Below are 26,724 nucleotides of genomic sequence, written 5' to 3'. Positions count from 1 at the left end.
GGCCTGCCGCTCCGTGCCCTGCCAGAGCTCTCGCCTAACCCCACGGGCTGCGTGCCGCATCGGGGCACCAAAGCCTCTCCCCCTTCTTGGTCATGGCCTATTGTATGCTAATTATCACCAAATCCAGACATCCTTTGATAAATTACTCCAAACCAGTAGCGTCCTTCTCAACGAAGAAAAAAAAAAAAGAGAGGAATAAAATGTATATAGAACATATACTAATTACTCCGGGCATCCTCTCACAGGGATCGGCATTCTAGCTATAAGACTTCTGCCTCGTTCGGGAAAACACAGGAATTGAAAAGATTAGGGAAATTGCTCTTAGCTAGTTTCCTCGACATATCGCGAGCACGCTTCCTGTACCGTCATAGCTATATCCTGGAAGAGAAACTGTTATTACACAGCCAGTTTATGAGTAACTGTAGCAGGAAAACCATAACAGAATCTTCACCTCCTGGGAAAACCAGCAACCAATCCTCACATGAGGTAAAACATTAAAAACAGGAAATAAAAAGAAAGTGAACAGAGTTCTGCCTGCTCGCCCCTATACAGCATCCCCAACAGCTGGGTTTAGCTCAAAAATTCTTACTTCCCTAAAGCAATTATTACTTACAGAAAGTATCCTTCACCTTCAGAGCATTTCCTTTTGTTGAGAGATGATCTTTTTTAATTACTTCAGTGAAAAAAGGCAGAAGCTGTCCAGATTTTGTAAAAGCAAGGGAAGTGTAGAAAAAAAGGATGGGCAATCCAATAGTAGATTAAAGCTGAAGCTCGAAGTCAGCACATATGCCAGCTTTCTTACACCCTCTGCCTCCCAGTGGAAACTATTACTTGAGTTTTGTAAATTGATGCGCTTTGTGCTACTTCCTTTAAATTGAAGCAGAGTGCTGTATTTACGCTTCATTAACATTTGTGCATGAAAACGTGCCAATTTTAACTAAGCTCCTTACATACTTTGTCAGAAGCAAGGCTGTTGCAACGCTCAAAGCTGTCCACGCTTCCCAGGCGGCCTCGCATTCTGTTGGCTCCCTGCAAGGAAAAGGAGAGAGTGATTTAATCTTGTCTTTTTCCTCTTTTTCTGAAGGTTAAGCAAAGATGGCAACAGCTGTGCAGGTGAACACAGGACAGTTCAGGCACGTGACACATTTGACGTAAGACCACAGATCACGGGGCAAGCACTCGATTTTACAAGCAGTGACATCTTTAGCTGTCAAAACTGTATCTTCTCCCCCCTTGCTCCCAGGAATTTTAAACCTGCAGCTCTGTTGTCTGAAGCCACTGAGTATTTCTTGATCCACTTAATGCAAAACAGTCAACTAAGCTTGAACAGCCGAGTTCAAAAAGCTCCAGACTTCAGTACCGTGCATGCGCTGCAGCTAATGGATGCATTTGACATACTACAATCTAAACCTAGAGTTTACTCCCTATCTAGACATTTCAGATAAATTAATTCCACCTTGGCAAAAGTAATGAGAGCACTAAAACTGGGAAAAACTGCTACAAATCCAACCAAATAGCACCAGATACAAACAAGCAGATAACCCTAAGGCAGATTTGCTAAAAATTAGCATTAGCAGATCCTTACCAAAATTGTTAACAGTCATCTGGTTTCACAGGAAAGGGTGATAGAACCAAATATTTTTGACTACCTTCCACTCCTAACTCCCATGAAACAGGGGTGATGTACGCTGTTGAACACTTCCAATTGCTGAAGTTGTTTTCAGTACTTTATCAGGGGAAAAACAGTCTAAGGTTTTATGAAAACTATAGGTAGAGCTCCTCTTGGTATGCTTGCAACTACAGGGGAAGTTTTGCCAACATCAACATTATTTATTTAGCCTACTTTTTCCAGGTAAGGTTTATTTTTAAGACATAGCATGCCCTTCAAGCACACTGTCCCATTTAAGCTCAGTACCAATGAACACTCTGCCTGAAGCATCTCGTCACTGACCCTCACAATAAAACAAGAACAAAGGATAACTTGGAAGTTTCTCACTATCTTTAAAAATACACACTTTTGGCACTGTAATAAGGTCTTTTTGGTTCAGAAAAAACAACGGAAGAGGTTAGTACAGCATGGACTGGAAGAAATCTGTCTGTAAGGTCAAACAGAGGTTATGTTTATTTTTCTGAGGTACCTCATTAGGAAGCCATGGCCTGTTTTCAGTTCAAACCTGACAAAAATAAGATCAGTCCAGCAAAACAAACAAGTGAAAAAGTAACACTCCTCTGGGACTAAGGGAAGCCAGAGCACAGAACACAGCATGATTCCCTGTGGTGGGTAGTGAGTAGCTACTCCTTCAAGTAGCTTCAAATGTCACTTTATGCTGTTTATCTAGCTAAGAAGCCATCCACTTAATGCGTTCCTAGATATCTGGTAATTTTGCTAAGACTGAGGCTGCGTAAGTCTCTCCTCCACATACACTGACTCACTATTTACTTAAATATTTTTATCTACAAAAAAATGCTGAATGCTATTTTTAAAAAAAAATTTCTTTTCTGCTGTCTTTGTTACTAAATATACTTTAAAATAAAGATGATTAAGACATCCAATAATTAGCATCCTATTATATCAACACCATATGACTTTCAGCTGGCTTAAGAGGGGAAAACCCATCACACCAATAGGTGTTTGGTGCCTAAATACCTTTAGGAATTAGCCACGATCCATTAGACTTATTGTAATAGCCTGACGAACAATAAGAACTACTGAAACAGTCATTGTATAACATATATATGCAAGTAACACACTGTATACATGCACAGAGACTCTTCTTGTCACATATACCTGTTCCAACCAAAATATTAGTGGTTGATGTGCACTCTAAATTATTTTTTCTCAGTCTTGTATTGTCTAACCTTTAAATGGATCTGCAAGGAGGAACCCCTACGTGTATCATGATTCACTACAACACATTACTGTTCCTGATCTCTTGCAGTTTCAAGTTAAAGATGAGACAACCTTCGTCACAACAGTAAGTTCGCTTCATAAATAGCAAACTTAAAATGGTCCTATTCCAGATTCGGGTGTGAATCACAGAATGTTAGGGACTGGAAGGGACCTCGAAAGCGTAGATCCTTACACTATAACATGCAGCACATCACAGTGGCCCTGGTGAGAAGGAATCATAGAATGGTTTGGATTGGAAGGGACCTTAAAGATCATCTAGTTCCAATCCCCCTGCCATCAGCAGGGACACCTTCCACTAGACCAGGTTGCTCAAAGCCTCATCCAGCCTAGCTAGGAACATACTATATCAAAAACAATATAGAAGCAATTTCCCTTCAGAGACTCTCCCAACTGAAACAGTGCATTTCATCCAAATGATTTTTCATTGACATGATCAGTGCTAGTACGGCCATATATGGCAAGGCTGCTTTCCTGGGTTATTCCCAGTGATATACACCTGTGCCACTATCACCGTAGGGTTAGTGACCCACTATTGGAGCTAGATCACTTTCCAATCACACACCCTTTAGATGTGGAAAAGAAATCAGACTCAGCACAGGCATGACTGTAGTTGTCACCATTTTATGATATTCCAGACTGCTGAAATTATCCGGATCTTCTGTCTGTCATCACTCTCTTTGGCGCTCTCTCTCCAGACCAAGTCCATAGTGTGTCAAACCTGCTACACAACACAGGACAGATTTGACCAGGATACTTTTAACGCTAGCTTCAGTCCTAGGTCAAATTCACATCTAACCTTAACAGTTCTAAGGATTCTCCCTGGCAAATAATGTTTTGCCTCCTTTATAGGGAACATCTGTGGCATTCTATGCTTGCAGGTTATTTCATGATATATCCATGTAAGTTACACGACATGTGCAACTTAGGACTCAATTTAGCTCAGTCCTTTTAAAATTACTAGCAGAAGAAACTTAATTTCACTGCTCCAAATTCTATTTAGACCTGGCCATCCAGCTCATCACACTTTCTCTGTAATGACACACTGTATCCCAGGCACACAGCCCTCTTCATTGACTCCTCTATATACCTCTTCTCTGCTTTCAGAGTCCCGCTACTGGGCAGGGAACACTAAGCAAAACTTGAAATTCAGACTTCTCTTTAAAAGGCTACTTAATATAAGAGAGTTCCAGTAACAGCTGGAATTCCATGTCACACCTGACTAGCAACACTGAAATGAAGAACAATTAATCTTTTTTTAAATTTATTTTAAATCTATTCTTTTTTTCCCTGCAAAAGGAAAACTGTGTTGCTATTTTCTAAAGATTCTTAGTGACCAATATGAGTAATTTTAGCTAAGAGAGGTAAGGCATTACTTCCCAGAACAGAAAGATTTCCAGTTTATGCAGGGCACATTTAGTCACATTTTCAAAAAAGGTAACATGGCTCTTTATGGGCTCATGCAACCATCCTGAATTTTTTTTTTGTTTTTATTATGAAGCATTTGATAATGCTCAGTTAACTTATTTGCCACCTACAATGAATGTTCATTATTCAGAAAGAGTTGCCTTCTTTCTCTCTGTACGTGTAGCCTTACCATAAACTTTCTAGCGCAGTTAAGTCACAATCAACCCAGCTATAACCTTCACATTTCACAACAGCAATATGGTTTCATTAAGTATTTATCAGACTGAGGCCAAAAGCAACAAAAAAGATAGGTCTTTACTGTCAAGGATATCTGTGAGAGCTGCTGACAATGAGTTGTTAATCTTACCCTTGAGAAGATATTTTCCAGAGAGCTAGTCAAGGATTTCTTGGCCTTGTTTTTCAGAATGTCAAGTTTAAACCTGCCACCACTGGTGGTGCTTTCTGGAATCGCAGTGTTAGAAATGGTCTGTTGAAATGAACAAGGACACAATTCAGCTTTGGCAATTCTTTTCGCAATTGTAGACCTCCACAGACTAGAGCTGAACCAAGTAACATAATAAACAACATACTCTTGTCCTTTATTTAAAAAAAATAAACAAAAACCCAAGCCCACACTCTCCAAAAACAAACCCACAAAAAACATAGTTAAAGGCACATTTCATCCCTAAAGACTATAGTGTAAAAACATATCAATTTAACAATACTGTTACCCGTTTCCTTTGCTAGATAAGTTCATAGTTTAAACTGAAACCAATGCCCTCTTTATCCTTGTTTACCCTAGAAATGACTGTTTGGGAGTAGGGATCAGGGAGGAAGGAAAAGGACAGAAGAGGTATCCTCACAACTTAGACCTAAAAATAACTGGTTGTCTTTCTTCCCCCTCTTCCTGCCCTCCAAAGTTAAAAAAAAAAAATAAAAAAAAAATAAAAAAAAATCAAGCATGACACTGTAAGCCACATCAAATTACTTCTCTTTCACAGTTCTCTCTTAAAGATAATATTCAGCTTTCAGCTATCCCTGATGAGCTCTAGTAATGGCCCTGTTGCATTTGAATAGGGTGGGAAGCTGGACGGGACTAATACAAAAATAAGCTTTACCGACGGTGCTTCACCAATGTGAACATGTGTTTTCTGCTTAGTTTCACAGAGTTGGCGTAGATGTAAGATCACAAGTTCATTCTCTTCTTGGTCATTGTCAGGCTTCATTTTCTGTCAGTAACAGCAAAGTAAAGAAAAAAGTTGAAGTTAATATATTCATATGTCAGATGCCACAGTGCACTATTAGCATGTCAAATTGCACTACATTTTGTCTGTCCTCATGCTCCTGAGCAAAGCAAACCAAAGCTTTCTGCATGGGCTGTGGAGAGGAGGGAGCCTTACACTCCCATGTTTTGTTTCCTGAGGCTGTCTGCCATTGTATAGCCTTATAAATGGAATACAGAAACCACAAAAACCAAACAGGTATTCCCTTCTTCAGGCAGCTAGAGAGGAGTGCAGCCTTCGGAAGTCTAAATTACTGTATACCTCATCTGCTCAAGTACACTTGCTTACACCTCCTGCCTCAGAATAAGTCAAAGGAGAGCTTCTGCAAATACCAACTAATCTCTGACACCTGCATCTCTCGCCTGCTTTCAACTCATTCCCATGTCACTTTCAAGTAGAGAAATGCATTTACAGATGAAGAAATAAATACAGAAAAAAAAATACTCTAGGTGTGAACACAGAACATTTCAGCATACTTCCGAACCAAAACTTTTCTGATAGCAGTGCATCACACATGAGGTTAAGTTGGAGCATGCTATTTCAGTATGTTGTTTGGTGCAAAAATAATAAATTCTAGATCAACTATGTAATAAAACAAACATAATCAGAAGAAAAAAATGTCTAACCATTTTATCGTGGTCTTTTTCAAATTGGAGACAACAGTATCTAATCTTACCTGAACACGTTCAAAAATGTCTGCTTGTTCATTATCAGTTAGTGATGATAGATGTCTCTGAATTACAAGTTTGGCTCTTGGTGGATAGAGTCCTGAGAAAAGAAAAGAACATTAAAGCTTCTAGATTCTCAAATGATGTCTCAAAACACTTTGGAAAAAAAGACAGTAGAAGATACAAACCTGCATTTGAGTTTATACAAGTTTAATGTATGACAGTTGTATATCTGCAATATCCACAATACAAAATACTTCAGGTTTTGCTCAACCACATGGTTTTGTCTCCTTTCTTTAGCAGTAAAGACAGAACTAGCAGCAGATAAGTGGCTGGCTTCTGTGTAAAAGGTTGTGCTCCCTACCCCACTGATGTCTTCTGTCCTAGTACCAAGAAATCACTAAGATGGAAGCCTGACAACTGTATAGGAGAGGAGGAAGAGAGGAACACATATGGGATATAATTGGAAAGATACTCAATGCACAAGATACTCAGAAGTTTTCGGATGCTTTTAATTGAAAAGTTTAAATGCATTTCTATAGAAGGAAAGAGTAGGGTACAGGTCATACCAGGTAACTGATGACACTTTTAAAAGCAAGAGCAGCATAAAAGCCATAAGAATAAAGGAAAGAATTTTTGATGTTCAATAAAGTGCACATTTGCTCACAGAGCTTGTTCTAGGAAACTACAAAAACTGTGGAGAAAACAAACCCCCCAAATCAGATGAAGATTTATGTTTTCTCCATCCAAGGTAGATATCACTCAGACAACTGCAATCAGAACAAATAAAAAATTTCCAAAGTCATGAAGTCCTGGGTTTGATTCTGATAAACTTCTAGACTCTAAACAAAGCACTCCTTCAATCACTAAGTGAAAAGTTTATGAAACTACTGTTATGGTACTCAAGCTTTTACCCTAGAAGAGATTTTATGTTGATACTTATCTTAGGCTTGCAAGTACCTGTATTCAAGATACTTACACTGCCTTATGCAGCAGCCTCTGTATATAGTTTTTCATTGACAGAGGACTTTCCCAGTTAAGCTTTATCACTTCTGAATATCTGTTGTAAATTGGGAAAACACCAGTCACAACCTAACAGGATTTCACTCCACTAAGATTTTATATGTTGCTTTTCCTCCACCAGAGGGAGTTAAGTAGCAATAGTGACTTTTAATGAATGGGAGAACTGGCAATTATCAGCACCATCATCACCACAACAGAAGATACAAAACTAGTGTAACACATTTGCTTTTCTTGCATACAACACTTTGCAAGGAGGACATAGTGGAGCGACTATAAAAAATAGGATCCTGCCACCTTTTTTTTTTTCTTTTTTAATTCTACCTTGCAAGATATACCTCACTTTCAGAGAAACTACAAAGGCTTGTGTATTCATATTTCAAGCCAAGTAATTGCCTTAAGTACCTTTGTTAGATATTATCTCTTAACTTAATAATTTATTTCCCATAATAGAACTAGGTTTTAAGTGTGTAAGAAAATAAATACAAAGAAGGGAAAAATAACCCCACTCAGGAAAGAATGAAAACATGAGAAAGCAAGACACTTTTTGATCACAACTGCCTTTTTATGACCCATTTTGAAAGCATGCATCTTCAGGGGAAAAAAAAATATTAAAAAGCACAGAAGATGAACTGGTGGGTTTTTCTGCTCTGCTTAACATTTAAGAGAGGTATGACAATGAAAGAGTATGTATTTATAACACAAGCTATACTATATTCAGTTGCAGTATCATTACTGCTACAACCTCCACTTAATTACAGACAGTGCAAAGTGATGTTAAGAACTGCTTATTGGGATACTTTTCTTTCTGTTCTTACACTGTTTAAGTTGAAAGTGCATGGTTGGCATAATTAAAATTAACAGATATAGAAAAATTCTTCTAGAATCATCAGAAAAACAGTTAGAAAGTAAACTCAGCTGCTACCTTCAATTCTTTCACAAAGTTTGTGCAATGAATGCATAGGGCAGGCCTCACACAGCTTAATCTGCGTCTTGGCATTTTGCAGAGCTGCAGCAGTGCTAAAGGCTTGTTTCAGGGTCAGCATTACCTCATCAACCTAAAGAGGAGGGAAGGAAAAGACAGCATATAAACAAAAATGCATGCCTTATACATCAAATTAGATTCATAAATCACATGGTAGACAGGTGTCTTTACAATCAAAAAAACCCGTTTGCTGCCTTGTAAAGAGACCAAGGCTGTATTCCCAGCTTTTCTGCCTTTTCTGTGGATGCTCACCACCTTCAAAGTTCAGCCAGTGTAATTCTGAATATCTAACTCCAGCTACTCAAGCTTACTGGGCATGCAGCCGCTGTTTTAAGAAGCCCCAGGTGGGAATTTTTGGCTAGAATATATCCTGGCTAAATAAAAGGCATTAACTTCTTTAGCTTCAAGTTTCTCCTGTAAACTGCACATGCTCCCTCTCCATGATTTTCCTTCCACTTCTGTACCATTTTAGAACAAAACCCCATAGACTCATCCTGCTGGCAGACAGGAGCTTCCCACAGCAGTTCACTTTTCTCCAGGCTACTAGACTGGCTACTAGCTTCATTGCAACCATCAACTTATCTTTATAAGTACTGCCAGCCTGCCTTGCAGTCTGCCTTACCTTTCCTCTGCCACTACCACAAATACAGCAGTGCTACATTCCCACACAACAGCACTGGAAAAGCTCAGCTTTTGTGTAAGAAAGGTCAGGGTGACAGCATTTCTTCGCACTCATTCAAATATACTTCCAGACCTTATATATAAAGCACTTGGAGTTCCCCTGCCTGTATTTTAGGGGAATACAATGCTTATTAAAAGCTGTTTCCTTGAGTCTTTGCATTAGCATGGAAAGGAGGAAACAACAGCTTGACAACAATCTTAGAAAACAAATCAGTATTCTACTTCAGAATCAGGTCCTTGCTCTTACCTGTTGCCTTTTTTTATAAGCAGGAAGAAGAAAGCAGAAATATTTGAAACCAAAATCATGCAGTCTAACATTGGAAACATACAGACTTTTTTGAGGGTCTGTCACTTGTGGTCAGGGGAGGAAATGCTTTATGTCCTGATATGTTTAGGTCTTATTTCTTTATTAAAAACTCACAGTTTTAAGCGCTACCAGTAATTTCCGGGTACTCTCTCTTCCTAGCAATAAAACAGGGCATTGAACAGTGAATATCCATCTTGTAACACAGGTTGATAATTTTTAAAGGTTGGCAAGAATGCGTCTCAAATGGGAAGATACACAGAACAGTGCTAAGCATATGGATTATGACTACACTGAAATCATGAGAACTGTAACACAGACAGTAGCTAGCTTTAGAGCAAATATACAAAGACTACCAACACAGCCTGTCTGCTATGAAGCAGCACAAGGATCCAGAAAGCATTAGGTTTTACAACTCTGCTCTGACACAGTCAAACTGTTTCTGGAGTCCAAGTAATTGCATCTGAAAGTAGCTCAGGAATCTTCATTTCATGTTGCAGCGTGGGCATACCCACACATATGCTAGGGCAAGAGTTGGACTCCATGAGCCTTATGGGTCCCTTCCAACTCACAACACACTATGATTCTATATTAGTAGTAGAAAATGTAAAGAGGTTCATAAATATATGTTTTCTTTATACAACACATTTTAAGTCTTTGAATTATGCATGGTCAGATTTATCAATAGGTCAGATGCAACATTTTCTGTTAGTACAGAGATAGAACAGATTTAATAACAACTTCTCATTTTGGTAAAAGCACAGCCTCAGCTAGCGCTGTTAGCTGAAGTTTTATTGACATAAATCCATTCACTCTCAAGCTAGTCAATAGATTAACACATTGCATTTTCAGCAAGCTAGAAATGTGATTTAAGTTTAGCTGAGAAAGAGTTGGCAGCTGCTAGCACAGCCATCAGGAAAAAACATGTTTCAGAATAGAAACCAACTTCTAAAATGTCAGAGCTTTAAAATAAAAACATGGTAGCCAAAATGATTTCCTGTATTGGTCTCACATTATTAAGGTATCTGTTATCAGTTAAATCACTGGCACCTGGAACTTCAACTGATTGATAAATACTTTATCAAATGTCCAATGGACTTTTTTTATGGTTACAACCATCCACGCATATTATGGCTTTGTTATTCTCTGATTAGATGCTGCTATTTTCTTCTCCTGAGGAAGAAAACAGACTACAGGGAAAATACTAAAGCCACATGCAGGATCAAGACAGTAGTTTAAACCTTACCCTGAAAAGTATGTTCAGGTTTTATCATCAGCTTTGTTACTGATTCAGCATGTGTAACTACAGGTTGATGGGGAACCAAGTGTCTCAGCAATTAGAAATACTAGAGTTACAATCAAATATAGAGCCCAAACATGCTCACAATCTGCATGTGTGAGCTCATACATCTGTATTTTTTCTATTTTTTATTGATATATGCATCAGCAGAGTACCAGAATATGGCTATACATTAACAGAATATATGTATTTCCTATTGGATACTTTCATATTCACAACTGAGGTCTCACACCTGAGAAGACATGACCACTGAGGTTCAGCTGACACAGCAGAGTAACAGACTCTTGCAGTTTAGGAAATGCCTCAGACATCCTTCGATAGAAAGGTTAGGATTGTTAATAAATACTCACCAGAGACTCGTTTGCACACTGGAACACATAGCAAACGTACTGGCTTAACCCAGGTTCAACAGATTCCCGGCAAATGAAGCCAAAGTGATCAACATGTTTTATACCCTAAAAGAGTTTAAAAACAGCATTAGTGGACTATTTTATAAACAGTTTTAGCTTCCAAAATGATTCTAAAAATAGTTACTATATGCCAATACTTGCCAAAACAAAAATCTGAGAAATTCAAAAGCATACTCCTAAAAATCTATTTTACAACTACAATAGTTGTCTTTTAAATTGCTTTTTGCATTTAAACATTACACAAAGCTCTTTACACAATCAAAAGTTATACAGCAATAGACCTGGACCTGAATTTCTTCCATTAGGATAAGTAAATTTTCAAGGAAGCAAACAAAAGAGTCCTAGGTTGTATTTGGAATTGCCTCTGTAGTGAAAACTTGTTGTAATAAGCCCATGTTAAAACACGGGACTGGAGTAGCATCAAAGTAGCAACAGATCTTCACTTTCTTGTAATACAAGTTTGGACTACACCAAAAAGAGCAGGGAATGAGCGGTGACAAGCAGAATTCCAACCAAATTCTTAAATAAATTCTTTGAGACTGAGTTACATACCAGAAGTTTCAAGACTTACTACACATTACTACTGATGTTTTCTTTCAAGATCTTAGTCTAACTGCTTGACAGGGAACATTGCCTTGCTAAAAGCAGCACTGAGAAGATCAAAGAGACCTGCTTCCTAAGAAGCACTATATTCCCAGTCTCAGTTCATGGAATATGACTCACTATTGTTAAAGCTTTTGCCAATGTTTTTATCATCTCAGTATGGTAATAGTAGATTTTCTCCAAAAGAAAGCCTAATCCCTGAAGTTCAAATACAACAGAAAGCAGAACTCAGTTGCTTGGATCCATCTCCAAAGAAAACACCTGTATCATAAAAGAGGGGAGGAGGCAAAACAACTTGCTTGTTACTCCAAAAAACACTCCAGACAAAATTGGTAATACACTACGTGACAGACAGAACATATTGATAGTACATGTTGTAGTTTTTAAAAACAAAATTCCAAAAATTACTTTTGTGCTACTTAAACAAAACTTGGCAGAGGTCCAGAGGGCATCTAAGATGGCAAAACCAGCATTAGTTTACCATAGTCCACACTGACCCTGACTTAATTGAACCCATATTTCTGTGACACATGAAGACTTCAAAAGCATAAAATGAAAAATAACAGATGCATACACATATGTTGATCTATAGAACAGTGAAATGTTGCCCACTGTTTTGCAGAGAAATCATATTTACTTAAGGTGGTGAGATGCCAGTTCCCTCACTGCTGACAGTGCCTGAACAAGTCTACTGCTGTCTAATTTCTCAGTCTCTGCAGGAAAACATTTGTGAGAGAGAGGGACGTGACACTTGCACCACTGGAGAGTAAACAGTGCAGTACGTTCCTCAATTAACAGTACTTCCATCACATTTCTTTAAGAGGGTGGCCACACTTGTCATGCCAAAAGAGCAAAGTTTTTTGTTGTTCTGGGTTCCTCCAAGGTCAGCAACACTGCAACAAGAAAACTTCATACAGCTGCCTGACACTTGAACTTAGACAGCACATACAGGGATTTATCATCAATTATATTTGCTGCTTTGACAATTATATGGAGTGCAGATAATGAATTGAATGCAGCAGATCAACCATACTTAAACTATAGAATAAAAATATCTTTATTAGACTAGACTAAAAGAATCCATAAAGCAAACTGAAGAGAACATCTCCTTTTCATTGTTTGTAAAGTTTAAGAGAACAAACGCTTCTAAGCTGCAGTCTCACAATACACAGTAAATCACTGTCCTATAAACCCACAACAGAGAAGCTCTGTGGCTAGCACAGAGTTCTTAAAAAAAGTACTGATGAGGTTTATGCAACCAAATCCTTAGTCTTGAACAAATTAATGTTTCATTTCTACTGAACACAGAAAAAAACCTTGACTTCTCTAAAGTTGTTTTGCATTAAAAACAAACACACACCCACAGTATTGTTAGTGCCCATTTGAGTTATTCAAGCATGCAAAAGTTTTGCTCCAAATGAAAGTGAAAAGGTGGAGTGAAAAACTCCACCTCCAAAGCCCAACACACAGCACTACCTAACACTATTTACTGTACACAGTTATTTTCCTGAAGGAAAGCTAGGCCTTGACCTTGAAGGTCTGACATAGTCCTGCTGGTCTCCACCACATTTTAAAGTCAGCAGAAAGAAGCTTGTCCCCACTTGAGACTAGTTTAAATATTATCAGTATGAACATGCAACTCAGGAGCCCAGTATGTAAAGCTGAAGTGTCACTTTTATTAGCTCAGTACACCCACAAAGGAGGAGAAGACCAAAGCTGTCCAGACATTTTCTTTTCCATACCACTGCTTTAAGAACCTTTGATCTGTATTTACTATAAAGCTATTAATACATCATTGTTTGATTATACTCTCCCATTGTATATTTGCACTTGCTTTTTTTCTCTAAGAGCAATACAAATTGTAGTTAAACAGCAGACTCCTCTCAAGGGCCTAGACCTTTAGTTGGTAGCTCAAGACTCCACTTGAGTTACAAGTATTGACCAGTTCTTAATTTGTATTTGCATTGGTAGCACAGTCATGCAAGAGCAGATTTGTTATTAGCATTAAAATGAAAGTACTTGGGGGTGAAATGAAGGTTTAGAGCATTTCAGGAAGCGTACTTTAAACTACAATAACAATGTTTAAAGAGACCTGAAATGATGCATGTGCATAGTGAATGAAAGAAGGTAATAAAACAAGACCTCAAATAGAAGAGCCAGAAGTAACAGGTGCTTCAGCAAGACAGAGAGGTGAATCCCTCAGCACTAGCATTTAACTTTATAAGACACATTTAGCTATTACTGGACACAGCTAGGTTTGTCTATTGCCATAATCTCCAGACGAAATGATGCAGGTGAACTGCTATTTTTCTGGAGAGCTGATCTGATGCTCTCCTCCTTTCATTCCAGAGGCTTTCACAAGCTTAGCTGCTCCGAGACAGCAAAATCAGAGCATCCTAAATGGAGATTAAGCTACTCCCAAAATTATATCCAATGTTCTCCCAAAGCAGTTTATACTTTGTTTTCTGACCAATGATCAAAGCTACCACAGCTCAACTGGTTATTTCATGCCCATCTTTTCTGTACTTAGGCTATTTGAGAATGACATTACATTATTTTTGTGCAATATTTACTTAAAATTACTACCAGATGAGTGAAAGCCCCGATTTGAATAACAGATCCCACTCTTATAAAGGCAAATCAGTATTCGCCTGCTGTAACCGTTCATGAAGCAATCACAGTTTAATATTCAATTTCTTCAGCTGTACTCCCCAAAGAAGTCAATGCATCAAACTTCATGCAGGATTTGTATACACATTAGTCACAATTGCTCAAAATTCCTCTGCCACCCCCTCTGAATTTACTTTCATTCACAGTAATTTATATAGGATAAATTGTTTATAAATGGCCTTTGAGACTGAATAAAGGAAAACACCACAGAATGCTGAAAGAGAATTCTATATTTCTTTTTTTTTTTTCTGCTGCCTATAGACCAGCAAGGCAACCCAGCTGAAGAACAAATAAATTCCTTATCTCCTGATAATCTACACGTTGCTTCTTATTAATGCTTACCTGAGAACATGAGGAGATATCTTTAAAATTCTTTTCAAGCACAACAGATTTGGTGTCTGGACTGATGAGGTTAACTTCAAACCTTCCAACCTGAGGCAGGGGGGAGAAAAATAAGTCAAGTTTATGACTGCCTTTGAGGCCCAACATTAACAGCAACAAAAATGTCACAATCTAGCCCTTTCTTGTTCACACAGAGCACCTTCAGCAAAACAGCCTACTCAGCTGGAACAAGGGTGCCATAATTCAGCCTATGTTGGCTAAGAATATTTCAGCAAGAACAATATACTCAGTTCAATAGGAAAAAGACTTGGAAAGAAGACAACTTCCCCCCTCCCTTTTCTTTTTGAGTTATTTTGGTCCAGAGATCACATGTTTGACAGACAATACTAAAACCTTTAGTAAACACTGTGGCTAAAGCTACAATAAAAACCAGAATTTGTAGATGTATTAATTTTTTTAAACTACATTGTAGATCAGTTGAGAAACTATCTTGATCTTCAGGTGATACTTTTTATTTTTGTCATAATTCTGGATGAGAAAGAGTAAGTTCTGCAGAAAGCCACCTTTCAGCTTTCCCAAACTGCTTCTCAAGCGTATGGAACTTACTCCATAGAGCTCAGAAAGTTTCTCAGCTAAATCCTTTTCATTACTGGTGATAGAGCTGTGGTTTTCTCAAGGGCAATGTGTTCTCACTTCAGTTAGCATTTCCACAAGAGAATAAAAGGCAAGAATGATCTTTAAAGCAAATAAAAGACAAAAAAAAAACCCCAGACATCTAGCTCCTTGTTATTTTAAGGTCCAAAGATCTTTGCCTTTTATGGGTCACCTCCTTTAAATGCCCTTTTGTTTTCTCAATACAAGCTCTGAAGATGTCAAGTGCACTTCAGGCAAGAAAAGAAATAATCATGAGGTCTGAAGGAAGAAGCTTTCAGCGCAGGGACATTCGAGGACCCAGCTGGGAAAGACAAGCTGAACATCAGCACAAGATATCATAAAGGGGTCAGCTCAAAGGTAAGGCTGTAAAAGTTATGTGCAGTTGTGAGCTTCTTTTTAATTGTACACAAAAGAGGATTTGCTCACGTGGAAGTTTTCATGTGAACCAGAACTAAAAAATAATTATTTCCCTAGAAACTCTACTCCTGTAAGTAACTACTTCATAAGTAAACCCTTTTTCTTAAAATTTACCTGGGCTGATGAGTTGAGGCGATTCCCTTAAGAAAGTTCAGCTAATTGTGTTCCAATCATTTATGACCAGACACATAAATGCGACAAATAATGAAACCATACTGGATCCATACTACTTATCTTGCAAAACTTGTCTCAACTTCAAACTCAGGGGAAGATATCACAGAATCACACAGAATCACAGAATGTTGAGGATTGGAAGGGACCTTGAAAGACCATCTAGTCCAATGCCCCTGCCGGAGCAGGAACACCTAGATGAGATCACATAGAATGGCATCCAGGTAGGTTTTCAATGTCTCCAGAGAAGGAGACTCCACACCCTCCCTGGGCAGCCTGTCCCAGTGCTCTGTCACCCTCACTGTAAATAAGTTTCTTCTGAAGTTTAAGCGGAACCTCCTGTGTTCCAGTTTGCACCCATTGCCCCTATATGGTGCAAAACCAACATGAAATTGCTCTTAGCACACACCTGGAACAACATTGTCCTGTTCTTCTCAGAGTCGGAGGGCTGAACATGACTGGGTGCACTTGCATGTCTTCTGCGCGGCTGTGTTTTCAGGTTTGTGTCATGAACCCTTCTTTGCATAACTGCAGTGACACTGCTGCACCGGGAGCGAAACTCTTGCTGCTCATCAAAGCCAGAGTCCTCCAAAATTCGTTCTGGAAAGGAGCCACGAGCGCTGCCTAGGTTGGTCAAATTGGTCTGGCTGCCGACTGTAAACATCGTAGTGTGCCCTGGGGTGTTATTTGGGCTGTCCAGCTCCTCAAATGGGCTATCCGATGGAGAAGCTGGCAAATTTCCCTCACACAAGGTTAAGTCCAAACTTGACTCGTTATTCCGCTGCTCGTTTAATAGCTTCAGGCGCTGGCGCTCGTGAAGGCTAAATTTCTCAATGCAATCATCAATTAGTGTTGAGGGAGCTTTCTTGTGAGCCACCGTCACCTTTCCACAGTACAAGACCTCAAATTTTTGAGAGTCATAGAAAGCATCTTCACTGTCCTTACTTGGTTTGGCATCTTCTTTCAGTGCTGCTTTGGAGACTTGTCTTATGCTGCTGATGACATCTGGAACCTAAGGGACAGTTTGAAAGGTCTATTCAATAGCCACAAAAGAGATAGCACAGACAGCAATAGGTCAAGCATTTGTTAATGTCAGTATTTATACAAGTTATTTCTTCACTACAGTGCCACTAGTTTCTTTGCTGACAATATAAAAATAGCAAATTCTATATTCTGTATTGACAATTTATGCAGTGGAAATAAAGCAAAGACTTTTTTTTTTCCCCACTGGAACCTGTGTCAGAACAAAATTTTAAACTACCAGAAAGTCTACTGAAAAAATGTTCACGTAATTTCATTTATTTATTTATTTTACTGAGACTGCCTTCTCTTTTCTGTAGCTCTCTTCCCACATCAGTATCTCTTGCTGATGTATTTTGCATAGGGCCATCACTGTTTCCTTGTTCTTATTTTGCAGAGACAGATACTCCATTCTTAAGACAGTCGTGGAAACAGTTTTGTGAAAAAGAGACCAGCAATCCCCATCAGTTTCAGCCAGCAGTTTTGGAATAGAGGCAGCAAGTGTATGGAATTTTTACCAAAGTACCATATACAATTGCATTACCTCTCATTTATTATCTCCTTCAAAAACCTCACCCCATCCATCCTATGACACGGCTCACTTTAAGGTCACGCTTCCCTGCTGTCTCAGTCATCATGCAATCAAGCAGCGCACCCAAATCTCTCTCTTCCTCTGTCATTCTTACTTGCAGATTCCCACCATGCCCTGTAAGGCCAAACTGCACATCTCCAGTAGAAACTCTTGATTTCAGCCCTCTATTACCCAGTCTTTTAAGGCCACCTGGTTCTTCTTCCATTTTATCCCAATCACCTTGGGAGGATGTCTGCTTTCAGTATTGACATATTTAATATGAAAACTCCTTTTTCATTTTGCCTTCGTTAAAGAAAACGAGGACTTGTCCAACTCTACTGACCACAGATCAGAGTGATTCTAGTTGCTCTTTTGGCAGCACCTACTTCGGTTTAACCAAACCTCTTCCTCACCAGGTCTCATCTTCTCTGGAAGGATAATGAATGACATCACGTTACTAGTTACTAGGGACAATGAGATCAAGACAGAATATCTATCTTATTTTCTTTACAAGGGAAGTTGGTTCTCAACATTCACCTAATCCAATGCAATCAATCAGCAATTTTTGTATTCCATCAGCTTTTCACCATATTTACAACATTTGATAATTTGTTTCAAAGTATTTTTTCTACTAAAAAAATAATAAAAAAAGGATAACCCAGAAGTCACACTTTAAGTAATCTATGCTCCTTACGGTATCTCTTTCTTTCAGTCACATGATACCAGTTGAAGCTTGCTAATCAGGCAGTAATCTTGTGTGCCAATACTTTTGCAAGTCACAGTGGAAAATTACCTAGTCTTAATCCTCATCTCCCATTACACACTCCTCATCCATTGGGCATTCAAATCAAATCTGCTCTCAGTTCATTTATTGCAAAATGAAGTTCAATTACCCTAAGATCTACTGACCGTTTGGCTTTCATCCCTATAGATGTGATCATCATCTCAGTTTTCAGTAAGGCTAAAAGTTAGTCTTGATATGACACAGATACTTGAGTGTATTTAATCTTCACTCATTCTCAACACCAAGCTGCTTTACCATTGCCCAAGGTGCGCTTCCTCACACCCTTGCTAGCGCAGCTGGACATGGACAGTTCTCACTTTATACATGCTGGTTCATATTCCAAAATGCAGCAATTTCTCTATTGATCAGTCCTCTTATTCTTTCTATGGACTGTGGTTAAAGAAGCTGTAAAGCTTTAATCTCTTAGCTCTCTATTTTAGCAAAATTCACAAGCTAGCTGTCTTTTAATTAACATTTCCCTTTTTAGAATCCAGAACATGTTATTGGTCAATTCACTTATATTTTTAGTCAAAGTACAGTGACAAATGATAATTCTATTCAAAATACAGAAATTCTACATGCAGTCAACTAGAATAAATAATGTCAGCTGTTAAATCAGCAATTTGAATTTTTAAAAGAGTGCACCATCACTTCCACTCCACTAACTGGGTTCTGCCACTTGCTCATCTCTTCTGAGATAAAAGAGTAAGAGAAGTCTTTGTAATAATACCCAACAGCCTTCTGACACATTCTATCCCCCTTCAGTTCCCCTACGAACGAATGTCCAAACAGGTTGGGGATAAGACACTACCACGTCTACCACAACAGGATTCCCCACCCACCCCCTCCTCTCTCAGAGGTCTCCCCCCACAAGCAAACACACGGAGTCTTAAGTAACTGCAATTCTATTTAAAAAATACCCTACCATCCTGATATTTATCACTTGGTTTTACTTCCATCTTTTCCAGATCCTGCATACTCTTCAGTCACTAGTATTCGAGCCACAATTACTACTTCACAATCCCTGCTCCCCATATAACTTTTGCTTCTACCCACCACATATATTGCTACAGTATTTTCCTTTCAGCATAGGAGGATCCTCAGATTAGAGCAGATGTTTCAGCTCATACTGCCCAACCAATCCTTACCCCCTCCTTTGTTTCAATAACCTTTTTACAAACTATGTTTTTTTTTTTTAGAGTGCCCCTTCATCAGTATTCACTTTTTTCCTATTTATTTCCTATCCACAGAATTAAAGCAATAAATCAAGGTGAAAAATTGAGACCTACTTAATCTCATAGTTATGAATACTTTTCTTAAATACAGATGAAGAAGAAAACAATGTAACACAGAGATATCACAATAGATAAGAAATATCTATCAGATTGTCCAGAACCAGTTCCACGTGCTCATTGGTTGGGTTCCCTAGATAGTACAGTGTGAAAAACAGTTTCAAGTATAAGATGGAAGACAGATATTAGCATTGCTAGGCAATTAGTCATACACATGGATTTTATTGGTCTTTAGTGTACAGGAAGAACTGTATACTGATGACAATGCTCCCAATGATTGATGATGTGCCAGCTTATACTGTCAGAACTGACCCTCTCCGCTTCCAGAATGAAACTTACCCTATCAAGAAACAAGCGCCACTGCCACCTGAGACATACCATATATTACAATATTTCATTTAATGTTTTGACTTTGAGCAAAAACCATATCTGGGATCAAGTGGAGTCTAAACAAGAGTTTGCATCTATATTTTCCTGAAATGCAAGGTACAGGAAAAGTTACACAATTATCAAGCATAGCAATCACCCCAATGTGACTTTTTACACATTTCTTTGGCATAAATAGTTTTTTAGCATTTTGCTCTCCCGTATATCAAGAAGCTCCAGTCACGAAAGTTTCACCATCAAAGTTGTGTAACTTTTTTGGATTTTGATACGAGCTTTTTAGTTGTTAATGTTGAAATTGCAGGGCAAAGTTATACAAGATAGTAAGCAGAAAGGTGATTTTAAAATACTGAATTAACAGGACGAAACTGCTTAACTATTTTTAGAAATCAGTTTGGTAATATTAAGACAGACTCTCAAAACACTCAGAACTTATTAAAGTGTTTCCAAATTCCAGTATTTCCCTGCAGCAGTCTCATTAAATTAAGCAGACAAAAGGGAGAAAAGGGATTCTTGTTCTTGAAACCCACAGGACCCACTGCAGATCTGCCTGGACATATACTGACAGCTGTTACACTAAAGGAAAATAAAAATGTTAAATGAGTTATCACATAGTTTTTCAGCAGTCACCTGTATATAAAGAAACTAAATCCTTAAAATATTTAAGCAAACAATCTCTTTAACATACTCAGAATTTTTGTCATTAAGTCTTGAAGACAGTTATGTCAAAGAGGGAGATTGGAGTAGAGGGGGATAAGCTGTGTATTTGAAGGGTGAGAGGCACACTTCCAGTCCGAACAAACCCAGTGGTGCTATCGCTGGAACAATGCAAGGAGAGTTAATTTCCCCATGCTTTGTCTCTCCCAAGTCCTATGGTCTAGAAGCCTATAATCTTTTCCAAATATTGCTGAGCAGAGAATGAAAAGATGACTATGTCCCAAAAGGAGTTGCAGAGGGCTTCTCAGGCAGAAAGGTAGGAGTCAATGGCATCCTGATGGGACAGCAGTTCTCAAACCAGAAGCCGAACGCAGGCCATGCCTCTAGGTATTAGTCATTAAGTTTCCCTAAACTGTTGAGGAGTTGCAGGCTATTGCAGGAAACAAAACAAGGCAGTTACCAAAAAAGAATTAATTTTAAAAAAATTAAAATAGTTCAGTGATAGGAGCATTATAAGCATCTGAAACTGACACGTCAATTGTCCAATATACTGTATTTATTGACCACAGAATGGAAAAAGTCTGCTAATTTCTCATTTTAAATGGTAGAGGAAGCTGCAAGGTCCTTAGTCGCACATACATCATCAGGCATAAAACTGAAAAGTTGTCAGAAAAACAAAAAAATCTTTACAAGTTTTGTGAAGAACTAGATAATGTATATTATCTAGACGAAGGGACTAAACAACACACTCAAATACGTTGGAACAGCAAAGCTTTCTCTAATACAATAGTGACCTCGTGCCTAAAGAGCTACAGGCACACTGAACTCTCTTTTACTAATAAACTGATACCAAACAAAATGAATGCAAGAGCTTCAGATGAGCTTTCCTCCTCTCTGGGATGTCAAGAGCCACGCATGCCTGTCACGACAACAGTGGCTCGTGAACCTTAAGACCCTTGAAACAGTGTTCATAGTAACTCCTAAGTCTCTTCAATACAAGCAAGAGAACTCAGAAGAACAGAGATCCTTCTTCAGGGTCTGTACCAAAACCCCCAGAAATGCACAAGGCCAAAAGAAAAGGATGGATAGCGAGCATCATAAGTACAAGATTAGACCTGTGATACTAGCTTGCTCCTCAGTGTGAGGAACACTCCAAAACTTGGCTGAGGAAAAAAAAAAACACACCAAAACCAAAAAGAAACCCCACACCATCAAAACCAGCCATGCAAGACTGTGAGTTAGGAAGCAAGTAAGAGCTTCATAATGACATTAAAGAAGCAATATATCACTCCAGGGAAACAGGATTGATCTAATACGTCTAATTAAGGAGAAAATAAAAAAAACCTCACACACTTGGGAAGACAAATTTAATTTGTTATTATTCATATTTGAGTAGCCTAAGATTGTATGAATCACTCTTCAGCCAATTAGATGTGATTCAATACGTAGGGATTCAATAAGCAGTTAGCTGTACTCAAATCAGAATAGATGGCCCTGGTCGAGTTCTGCATCACCTACAATAAGATTAATCTCCAAATATACAACATAAGTAAAGCACAATAGGTGTCATACCGTCACAAACTCTGTTTACTGCAACAGTAGAGTTTTGGTAAGCTGAAACTAATGACAGGTTGCCCAAGTAAGTTGTAGATGCCCCCTCCCTGGAAGTGTTTAAGGCCAGGCTGGATGAGGCTTTGAGCAACCTGGTCTAGTGGAAGGTGTCCCTGCTGATGGCAGGGGGTTGGAACTAGATGATCTTTAAGGTCCCTTCCAATCCAAATGATTCTATGATTCCATGATCAATTTTAGCCAAACAGTCTCCCAGTCAACCATTTGCACCTTACACCTCCTTCACCCTACCTGCCCCACAACCTTGTTTATAGACCTTATGAGCTACTGCGGTACAACAGCCATTTGGCCAGCTGGTGTAGGATAAGGCTGCAGCACTTTACCCTGGCTAGAAGACAGATATATTAATACCCTAGATCTCCTAATTCCAGCTCTGCAGTTCATGGGCTCCATCCAGTTCTGTCTCTTTTGACTAGACCTACATCAGAGTCAATATGTAACAGGGAGCAAACACCTTCCTCGTCCATAAGTAGTACACTGTCAAAAGCGTATGTGAATAGTACTGCCAAGAACCATTCTACTATACCTCAAGAAACTTCACTGTGTTCAACACAGAAACATATCCTCATGTTGGAAGCTTCAGTTTAACTGGTGTGACCAGCGCAAGCTCTTTTATCTGACTTGACTAAAACCAAAGAATGGACTACAGGAAAGCAACTGATGTCAAATCAAAAACTTTCTTTGCATGTCTTCTCATGCAATGCGATTAGGTTTTTGATAAAATTAATTCCAACTTTATCAATCTTGCCTTAAAACCCCCAAAAAGAACTTCAGTTATGAGGTGTTTATCACCAATAACTTGAAGCTCCAAAACAGAGAGACTATCAAGCCTACTAAATCATGCATGCTGCAGCATAAATCAAGAGCAGTTTGTCACAACTCTAGACTAGGCAGAGTATCTCCATGGTGATACTGCACGCTTTCTTGAATAGTGGTAACAGAAGTTGAAGCATTAAAAAAAAATATATATACTCTCTCTGAATTTACAACAGCCTCCAGTGAACAAAGGTGGAGCTCCCCTTTTTGCTGGAGGGATAACATTCAAATGCATCCTGCAGTAATTACCAAGTGGTGCTTTCAATTTTAACCCAAACTTAGAACTTCAATACTATGGATATTGCAAAGAAGAACAAAAGCCACTTGTGTATCATTATTTCCATAGCTGGACAGAATTTCACTGTGCAGTGAAGTTGCAGCTCTTAGTTTGTTTCCAGCTTCCACATGGAAAATTTCAGTCTGGAATTTATTAACAAAGCAAATCCCCTCTTCATACTGTAAGGCTTATAAACATTAGCATGACTGTGAAGTACTAATCTAAGAAACATGCTTAACAAATCTGGCTACCTAATGACAGCAGTTCTAGAAAGGCAATTATTTTCAAAGCCAGGAAAAAGCTCAGCCCCTCTCACTTCATCACCCTGGGAGGTGCAGCGTCAGATCCCTTCCACCACACAAAGAGACACAAGATGAATGAACTTCACGCACACACAACACGTTAGGAGCAGTCAGTACCTTCTGGTGGGGGTTCCAGTTCAGAAGCACAGGCATGTCCAAGCAAAACTGTCACCAAACTTTAGTGTCAGGAACAGATTCCGGGGATAAGTGAGTGCAGAAAGATCCCCCTCACAAAGCGCTGGCAGTGCTGTCGCAGCACTTCCTCATGCTCAGCTCACAATACCAGGGCACGGCCAGAGCTCCGCGCAGCAACCGTTATGCTTCAAAAGCCAAGCATTTCCTGACGCCGGGCTGGAAGCACTCGTGCTGCCTCGGATCTGAGTAACGAGTCCCACTCATGATCTAGCTATGTAGACTTAAAAACAAACAAGGGAGAAACAGGATCCTGTCCAGAAATCAACACCCTGTGTTTTGTTAATTACTGAAAGAGTTTGACATCTATCAATTAGAAACCGGCAAAGTGCGAGAAAAAATTAGGAGCAATTGAACACGACTCTCCTTTCAGTTACTGTTAAGTTGCATATCCACAAGATAGAAGAACCCAGCCACAGCAGTCAAACATGAACAGAGACAAAATAAGCCACATATCACATCCTGCTATGTATCAGGCCTTCAACACAGGAACTAAGTTCATATCTTACAGAAAAACACCCCAGAATGCCAGCCAAAGTGCAAATATCAATAAATATTCTCAACCAGAAAGAGGGGGGAAAAAAATATTTTCTTTTAACTGCTATTAATGTTTTTACTGCCATCCAGTTAGTACAGCACTGATCATCCAGATCTTTTGTACTTCTAAATCTACAGCAGTCTGCTGCTTCACACACTAGTGACAGTGCTCCCCTTCACCATTAAAAATGCATCTTTCTGATAAAGAGATAAAAGACCAGCTCAGAGTGATTCAATTTATGCAGTCACACAAGCAATTTGTTGACTTTGTTTATGCTAAAAATTTTTAGAAACTAGAACAATTTGTCTCAATCTGTTGACTTAGTGCTGAAGGAATACCAACCATCTTCAGTTTAACAGAAAAAGGGAGGATTTGTAGCCAAGAGAAATGCTGTCACAAAGGGAAAAGAACAAGAGCCAAATTGCTAAGCATTTCTGTAACCCACCCACACTTAGTGTACTTCTAAAAATACAGCTTAGAAAACACAAAGTCAGGTTCTTAGCAGGTAATAATAAGCATCTGCCATCAACTCCAATTCATTCTGCTGCAAGTCTGGGCTAACACAACACAAGTCCTGTAGCAGGGAAGCTGGAGCAGAGGGGCTGGCAAAGAAAGACCCAGTGAAAGCAGCTTTTGGGGCCTTAAGCTGACTGTCACTCCTGGCAGCCAGTGCTTTCACATTTCTGCTGTTCTCTACAGGTTCATGAGTTCAGTCAAAGCTTACAGCAACAGAAAACACATGAGGAACAAGCCAAAAACCCATTAAAGAATTGCATACAGTGAAGTTTTGCTTTCAGGAGATAGAGTCGTCCTCCTATTTGCCTGGCCTATATTTTTTCCCAGGTGACTGGTCAGGGCCCAATTAGGTTTGTTTCTAAAGAAATACTACAGGGCAATGCACTTGTTTTACTCTGACATTCAACCTCATGCCATATACTGGGGAGATCACATACGCCTGCTGAAGGCAAAGCTGAAGACTACCACTAAACCAGCCTAAAAAAAGAGAGATTTTTAGATAGGTAAGCTAAAATAAAATAACATAAAATAAAATACAGTTCTGAAAATAATTATTACTTGAGGTCAATCCAGGAATTACTTGTGTTGTTTAGTTCCGATTAGGTCAAAAAGCAGAAAGAAAGTCTACCACAGTTGCACAGCTTCTGCTTAAGAGAACCCACCACATTACCTAATTTGCTACTGGAAATTTGTGGATCACCTAACATGTTCTCTGTGTTACACATGCACACGATGCTGCTTTGTCAAGTATCCAAATTTAAATAAGCAGTATAATGATAGAAGGTGGATCAAGTTACTTAATGGGGAAGAATGTGTAAGAGTTACAAGATTGTTTGGATGCCTGAGCAGACAACAGATGCCTTTTTTTTTTACACTTGCATGTAAGCACTCTGCAGTGATATATCAAAGAACTGTAGTGATGGCAGGGACAGCACAGCCCAACGGGAACATAGCTTTAACTAAGGAAGGTTCTCACATTCAGTATTTCTATGCTTAATCCAGCTTCTATGCTTAGGCCAGTCAGACTGATGCTTTTCTACCTTTCAGATAGAGCTCATGCTCTGCTTGAATACTCTGCAACCCACAGAAGTGTTAGTACAGACCTCTCATGACAATCCTTATGTTCTTTGAATATGTAGAATAGTAAGTCCCAATTCCCTATCAGTTATATACTCCAAGCACATGGAAGTACTCTCAGGTTTGTTTCTGAGTTCGGGACATAGCTCTCAGTGAAAGACTTAGCGAAGTACAGCTTGCTTGTAACATCGGTTCATCTTAAACTTTCTAACTGCTTTAATCCAAGTTCTTCCAAACTATCAAAGCACAAATTCAGAAATTAATTAGGAATTTTCCCCTGAAAACTCTGCATTTTTACCTTAATTCAGCACTCATTTTCTAGTAAGAGGTTTATTAAAGAAGACATTGTTTTTAAGAACTTCAACATATTTAATACATACCCTATTTTTAAAAGGGCTTGCCTGAGAAGATAAGGCTGTCACATGGACAGCCCCAAACAATTAATACATTCTCTGCATTCATTTCCTTTTAGGGGGTGCAGGGGGGAAGCTATAGTTGGAGAGCTCATTAAAGTATTTTGCCCATTTATGGTCACTATCCACTTGTCAAATACAGATCAGAAGATAGTGAACACTTCAGCAGATTTAAGGTGCAACTGCTAAGACTGAAATAAGTGCTCCATGCACTATGTTTAAGAAAACAACAGTTTTTCATTTAAGATTTTAATTTAAAAAGATGAACTAACATGCTGATCCACTATGAAATGAACACACCTTGGAAAGTCTGCTTTCTGCTAGTCAAGAGAGCAAGGTTTCAGGACTCTTGCATGGCAGACCATGACTCCTCCATGTCCAGATTTGGTTGAAGACCACCTGCACCTGATTTCCATGGATGCCACCACCTTTA

General features: G+C 38.9%; 1 protein-coding gene across 2 annotated transcripts in view; it reads right to left on the bottom strand.

The window, feature by feature from the left end:
* The window catches only part of TBC1D4 (TBC1 domain family member 4), a 45,201-nt gene extending 28,372 nt beyond the window's left edge, over nt 1–16,829 (bottom strand). Inside the window, exons 1-9 of one of the 2 annotated variants that reach the window (XM_010173343.1) lie at nt 16,233–16,829; nt 14,582–14,671; nt 10,907–11,011; nt 8,212–8,344; nt 6,275–6,366; nt 5,434–5,544; nt 4,683–4,802; nt 951–1,029; nt 1–3 (exon numbers count right to left, since the gene is read on the bottom strand). The exon at nt 1–3 is cut by the window's left edge and continues 232 nt beyond it. In XM_010173343.1, the coding sequence (XP_010171645.1) occupies nt 1–3; nt 951–1,029; nt 4,683–4,802; nt 5,434–5,544; nt 6,275–6,366; nt 8,212–8,344; nt 10,907–11,011; nt 14,582–14,671; nt 16,233–16,487 (988 nt within the window). In that variant the 5' untranslated portion in view covers nt 16,488–16,829. Of the gene's footprint in view, nt 4–243; nt 257–950; nt 1,030–4,682; nt 4,803–5,433; nt 5,545–6,274; nt 6,367–8,211; nt 8,345–10,906; nt 11,012–14,581; nt 14,672–16,232 lie in introns of both variants that reach the window. The other variant, XM_029086309.1, reaches the window with a different exon arrangement.
* Between the last annotated feature and the right edge of the window lie 9,895 nt (nt 16,830–26,724).

This window comes from Antrostomus carolinensis, unplaced genomic scaffold (assembly GCF_000700745.2).
Source record: "Antrostomus carolinensis isolate BGI_N321 unplaced genomic scaffold, ASM70074v2 scaffold768, whole genome shotgun sequence".
Lineage (NCBI taxonomy): Eukaryota > Metazoa > Chordata > Aves > Caprimulgiformes > Caprimulgidae > Antrostomus > Antrostomus carolinensis.
Note: the sequence above shows the minus strand (reverse complement) of the source record. Positions and strands in the feature narration are given on the sequence as shown.